The sequence below is a fragment of the Phalaenopsis equestris genome, unplaced genomic scaffold (assembly GCF_001263595.1).
Source record: "Phalaenopsis equestris unplaced genomic scaffold, ASM126359v1 Scaffold000276, whole genome shotgun sequence".
Classification (NCBI taxonomy): domain Eukaryota; kingdom Viridiplantae; phylum Streptophyta; class Magnoliopsida; order Asparagales; family Orchidaceae; genus Phalaenopsis; species Phalaenopsis equestris.
Window position 1 is genome coordinate 2,166,831 of NW_018164718.1, and position 6,508 is coordinate 2,173,338.

Below are 6,508 nucleotides of genomic sequence, written 5' to 3' on the forward strand. Positions count from 1 at the left end.
ATTACTTTGATTATTTAATTAAATCTATTTTGGGACAAATTGAGGGATTCTGTCGATATGTAGAAGCAAGTAACTCGCCGCAAAGTTATCTTAGCTATTACGATAAAATATTGCGTACATAAGACGTACGCAATGTTACGTATGTTATGAAGGTTATCCAGAGGGTATTGAGAGATTATATCTTCATTATACCCCTGTAACTTACCTGTAACCTACAAATAATTTTTGTGCTTCTGTTTTCATATATTTGTAGGTTACAGACAAGTTGCAAGAGATATAACACGAATATAACTCTATAATACCGGAGATATAACGTGAATATAACCCTCTATATAACCTCTTGCAGCACTGGGTACATCAGTATTACAGCCCTTTCTCTATCATCGTCTGTGAGAATATTATGAATATGGGTACGAGACAATCTGGCGACTTGCTAAAAACTAATTTGATTTGTTAAAATATGGAACTTTTTTCTTCAAATCGTTAAATTGCATCAAACGTGGTCTAAATTTTGCGAAACATACGGTTTCCTCCATCTTGGTAACACTGAGCATATGTTAATTCATTAATTCTCTTATTTATTACAGTATCATCGCTCAAGAATTAAGCAATTATTGCCAAATTTGCACTTACAGAACAAGTACCCATGGGGGAATTAAAACAACTTATTTCTTTCCATAAAATGAATTATTTAATGTGCTTTCTAATGGGGGCATAACGTCTCATTAACTGATTTATTACCACATATCAATCAATTAATTTGATAGGTTTCCAAAGAGGAACTACGAAGACTTATTGGACGCCAAGGCAGCAATGTCAACCTAAACAACAAAATGACATTTACTAGCAGGAAAGAAACTGTTGAGGATGATAAAGCCTATACTTCGGTTGGAATTCAACGAGTATGGATCTCAAGACACTGCCAGAATTCTGAGATAATTTTTTGAGTAAGGAACCTTCAAATTTCAATTATAATTCTTCGAGAACTTCTATTTTAGGAAATTTACAATCAAATTTATTGGCTCAACAAAACAAAACTCCATCACAATAAGGGTTTATTTGGGGCAACTGTAGCTTATTGAATAATCTACTGATAAGCTAGCTGATTGTTTTGATTGCAGTTGTTTGTGAATAAATGATCATTCTGTCGCTGTTAAGTAATGTTGTTTGTAACCGAATTGTCTTGCAATATATCAAATACTATAGAAACAGAAAACTAATACATAACAATTAAAAAAAAATGAAAAAGTCCTCACTTAACAATGAGTATCAAACTTAATAAAAATGAAAAAAAATTATTAAAATTTCAATTAAATTTATGATAATATTAATTTTAAAATCAAGACGGCGTATGTCACGAGATACACTGTCCTCCAGGGGTACCATCGAACCCCGATCACCATCGACAGTGGAGTTCAAACCATGACCTATGTAGTTCACAGCTCTTGTAGCTCCAAACTCTTACCCCTACAACATACGGACGTCATCATAGCTCACCACTACGTCCTATTTTGTTCACAGCTCGTACAAGTCTCAATTTCGACCTCCATAGCCTACAAACGTCATCACAGCTCACCACTATGAGCTACATGGTTCACAGCTCGTGCAGCTCCAAACTATGACCCCTGCAACCTATGGGCGTCAGCACAGCTCCACTACGACCAATATGCCCAACTAAGGCTTACGTGGTTCACAGCTTGTGCAGCTCCCGATTCTGGCCCCCACGGCGTATGTACGTTACCATAGCTCACCACTACGGCCAGCATGACCAACTACAACCCACGTGGTTTACATCTCGAGCAGCTCCCGTCATCTACCCCCACAACCTACGAGCATTGCCACAACTCACCACTACAGACAAAGTGACCAACTATGACCCACGTGGTTCACTGCTCGTGCAACTCTCGACTACGGCTCCCCCGACCTACGGATGTCATCACAAATCACCACTACGCCCCACGCGACTAACTATGACTTACATGGTTCATAGCTCGTACAGCTCTCGACTATGGCCCCATGCTGCCTACGAACATAATCACAACTCACAACAATGGCCTAGAGCTCCCAACTCCAGCCCTTATAGCCTATGGACGTCGCCACTGCTCACGACTATGGCTTACTTGACCAATTACAACCTACATGATCAACTACAACCTACGTGGTTCACAATTCGTGCAGCTCCTGACTCCGACCCTTACGATCTAACAACTCACCATTATGGTCTACTTAACCAATTACGAACTATGTGGTTCATAGATCATGCAACTCCTGACTTTGACCCTCGTGGTCTACGAACGTCACCACAACTCACCACTATGGTCTACGTGACCAACTACGACCTATGTGGTTCCTAGCAAGTGCAACTCCCAACTCAAGCCTCTGCAGCCTACGAACATCATCGCAACTCACCACCACGACCCATGTGACCAACTGCGGCATATGTAGCTCACAACTTCTACTGCTTCTTACTACTCTGTGGGCAAATGATGCTCCTGAAGCAAATATCTGCGACCCACATGGAAAACGATAACCTATAAGATAAGCTGGCGCTACGACCACAAATTATAATATTCACGACAGACTATGACCTCCATAGCAATCGACTATTGCCCTTGCAACTTACTATCATCAAGAACTCCATTCATTATAATCAAACTACTGTTATTATCAATGATTCGCTATTGTACATTTACAATGATCATCTTTGTAAGTCTATCTTCCCTTATTAAGGAGAAGAGTTGTCCCGTGTACTAAAAATTCATAGTAGATTATTTCAGCTGACTAGGCCTGTGGTTTTTTTTCTCATTTTCAAGGTTTGCCACGTAAAAATTGAGATTTATCCTCCTACCGCTCTTTTCATATATGTGTGCGTACTGGACTCTCACATAATGCTAAGATAATAAATCATTACTCTAACATCGCGAACCTTCTGACACACATCAAGTTCATAAAAACATACCATTATAGAAGGTGCATAAGGGCTTGGATCTAAAAGAAGACCATTAGGCTCAATCAGAGTTAAATTAGAATTGAGAATGATAGATATGTAGCTAACTTTAATAAATTCTAAATTGATTGTCAAACATAAAATGAAGGACTGAGAGATGTAAAGTGTCTTCTTAATTGATTATCTCAATTGTGTCATCTTGTCAACCTATGGAATACTACCCAGCATAGTTTAAGGACTAGATTAAGATTCTAATTAAGCTTACAAATGACTAAACCTAAGAATGTCTCATAGAGTACAATTTAACTCATTGCAATGACTTAATCATAATTGAACTATATTCGATCAATCATTGTAAGAACAAAGATTAGAGACCGTTTAGATCATTTCTAATTTGAGCTAGAGGAACAAGCTCGGAATATTGAATTGGCCTAAGCATTACATGGCGCTTAATGATTTTTTAATTTTTAAGGCAAATAAAGAAAAATACCAACTTTGAACTTTCTTGGGACTCTCAAATCCTCCCATAATCAAAATATTTAAACCCTTCTTGACATGAAAGATGAAAAGAACATAAAAGAGGATGGAACTAACATAGAGATAAGCATCTTTGTATGCCTTAAAGATGAAAAAAATACAAGTGAGAGTAAGTGACGATATTGAGGGTAATTCCTAGACACTCACCTTGACAATGTATCCATTTCCATGGTTGAGGTTAGGAAAGCTAATGCTCGGCATCCAATCACATGTGAGAGATGGCAAAGTAAGGGCTAGACATCACATGTCCAATAAAAAAAATAAGACATAAGTATTATGAAAAAAATGAATATCTTCATTAGAACTACCATTTAAACTCATGATTTTCCTGTCAACAAACTTTTTGAGGTACCTAAACCAAACATAATTGCACACTCATCATGTATTTTATGACGAAGCAAAAAAATATAATCAATCCTTTAATATATCTCACAAACAAAGGGTTCATACCAAGCACAACACGTACAAGTAATTGATCAATTGATCCATCATTACAAAAAAGTTCACAAAGTTGAGCAGTGTTTACAATTTACACTATAAATTATAATAATATTATTTTTTGATCGAATATGATATATATAATAATATTTTGATATGAAACAAATTTTATTGCAGCAATAGAAAGCCAAATGTTTTGCACTAATAACTTTAGTTATAAACATCAAAAAAATCATCTACATAAAAAAGATTTATGAAAACTTCAGCTTCACTGCATCTTCTTCAGCATCATTGAATTATCAACGCATGTGTTAGACTAGTTATTCAACAATAGCATTGGTTGTACACTTGAACATTCACTTCAGTTCTCTCAGCCTTCATTCTTCCTTGAATAACAAGACTTCAGTGCCAGCACTTCTGATATTTTGGAAAAAAAACAAGTAATAAAACAAAGATAAATGTAATGACTCCATGCCCCAAATCATATACTTTGTTAGACAAAAACAAAAAAAAACTACTCCACTAGTAGTAATCTTAAATACTAGTTAAGCTGAAAAATGTGGATGAGTGCATCTACCAAGAACAAAATAAAGTTTTGTTATACAGTTTCTATGAGCATAACATAAGAGCACGACGCCAACATGAAATTTCAAAAGATTACTGGTCATTTATGGTGATAAGAAAAAAAGGTTTAAGTGCTTTCAATTTATCATCATGGATAACATGGAAGAATATCTTGAGTTAGTCAAGTCTTCAATCTTAGCATTGCCATTACTCTTTATCAATCCCTTACTTTGCAAACTGTACATTAAGGTAGACACCTTGTCTAAACCTACCCATCATAAACTTATAATATCTAACAGAGGAATGTTAAAAGAATTATATTAACACTTGTCATGTTTTGGTGGACTGATTAAATATTGGAAATTTAATGTAGTTGATAAACAAGTTATCCATGTGGGTGATGTGAAATCACCGCATCTATGTCAGGGGTTAAAAACCTTCTGTTATAAAGACTTGTGACAACCCTAGACGAATTTACTGTTTGGGGCAGCTGCAGATTATATATAATCTGCTGATAAACAAATTATTCTGACAATCTGATAATCTGCAGATTATCAGGATAAGCTGACTTGTTAATTGAGGGAGCTTATTCAGAACAGCTTATTGGCAGTTGTTGCTGGATAAATGACTATCATACCCCTGTATAGTGATGTTGTTTGCAACAAAACTGCATTGAGTACCGAAATAGATAAAACAGAAGCCGCAAATCAATATAAGATATTTTTATAGAGTATGCATAAATCTTTTTTAAAGAAGAATTATTTTTAGAGAGAGAGAGTTGTTGAACCAATTTGAGTGACGGGAACTTTGGTGTCATCAACAATATGAATACTTTTAATGGTAGGGTATTCAAGTTTAAGGGAGAGCCTTTGTAAGCCAAATATAAATGGTACGAAGCATCTATATCAAAAACACAATTGGTAGTGGTGGTGGGCAATCGATTGGTGCAAGAAGATAAGGTTATAAGAGGAACATGGAACATGAGAAATGAGGAGAGCAATTTTGGTGATGTGAAAAGTAATGTTCTATTGAATGAAGTTAAGACATTAATGTGTTGAATGGCCTTGTTGATTGAGACCTTTAAATTGGGTAATGCATCCTCGAGATGGTTGGAGATTGATGTTGATCAAAGTATTTCATGCTACAAGTGATATATAAGATGCAATGAAAAGTATAAAGTTTGGGGAGAGTGCACTCATTGTGGAGCTTATGCACTCATTGTGGAGCTTAGGATAAGTTGGTCCTAGCAAACCAAAAACAAATATATATGTTCGGAACATTATCAATGTTAGGTAGAGTTTGTGGTAGGAAATGATAAGATCTATCAATTTAACCAAGAAGATTGTATCTATGCATATGAAATGAAATTGGAAGAACCAAAGAGAGTAGTTTATAGGTGTGAGTTTGACCTAAGCGTTGGTGCTAATAAGGATAAAGTGAATTGGGATTCAAAATGGCCAATCAACTAAGCCAATTTAAGAAGAGTGTGACTTTGCTATCCCAAGGTTTGAAAATTTCCAATAACATATTCCACGAATAAATATTTTTAATTGATCATAGCAACAAGTTGTGCTGCTAAACAAATCGATCCATAAAAAAAAAAAACCCTAGTAAAGAAGGTATTACTGAAGTCAAAGATCCAAAAAACAAAGAATTTGAGTTAGAATAAACAACTAGTAATTCAACGTTAGGACTGCGGCAAGACAGTTAACAAAGGTATTTTCTTTCTTTGTTTTATTTAGTTAAACACGATGGACCGTAAGAAGGAACCTCAAATGAAAACTCTACATAGCTATGCAAGAAAATAAGAAATATGCTCGATTCTTACAGTCCTTGAGAAACCAAAAATCAAAGAAAAAAAAAAGAAATGAAGACAAAATCAAATAGGGAAAAATAACTTATATTTCTTCGTTCAATAACAAAATCAACCTAGAAAACAAAAATTAAGTTTCTAATTTCACGATCAAGAGATCAATATCAATCAAGCCAAACAGATCCCCCCAGTAGAAAAACACTCAAAGC

The 6,508-nt window shown here is 35.4% G+C and overlaps 1 protein-coding gene across 1 annotated transcript in view; it reads left to right on the top strand.

Moving 5' to 3' along the window:
• Positions 1–1,746, top strand: part of LOC110024796 — a gene marked incomplete at its 5' end in the record, with an annotated part of 2,830 nt that extends 1,084 nt beyond the window's left edge. Inside the window, 1 exon segment of the mRNA XM_020724954.1 lies at positions 1,601–1,746. Within this exon segment, the coding sequence (XP_020580613.1) occupies positions 1,601–1,746 (146 nt within the window).
• Between the last annotated feature and the right edge of the window lie 4,762 nt (positions 1,747–6,508).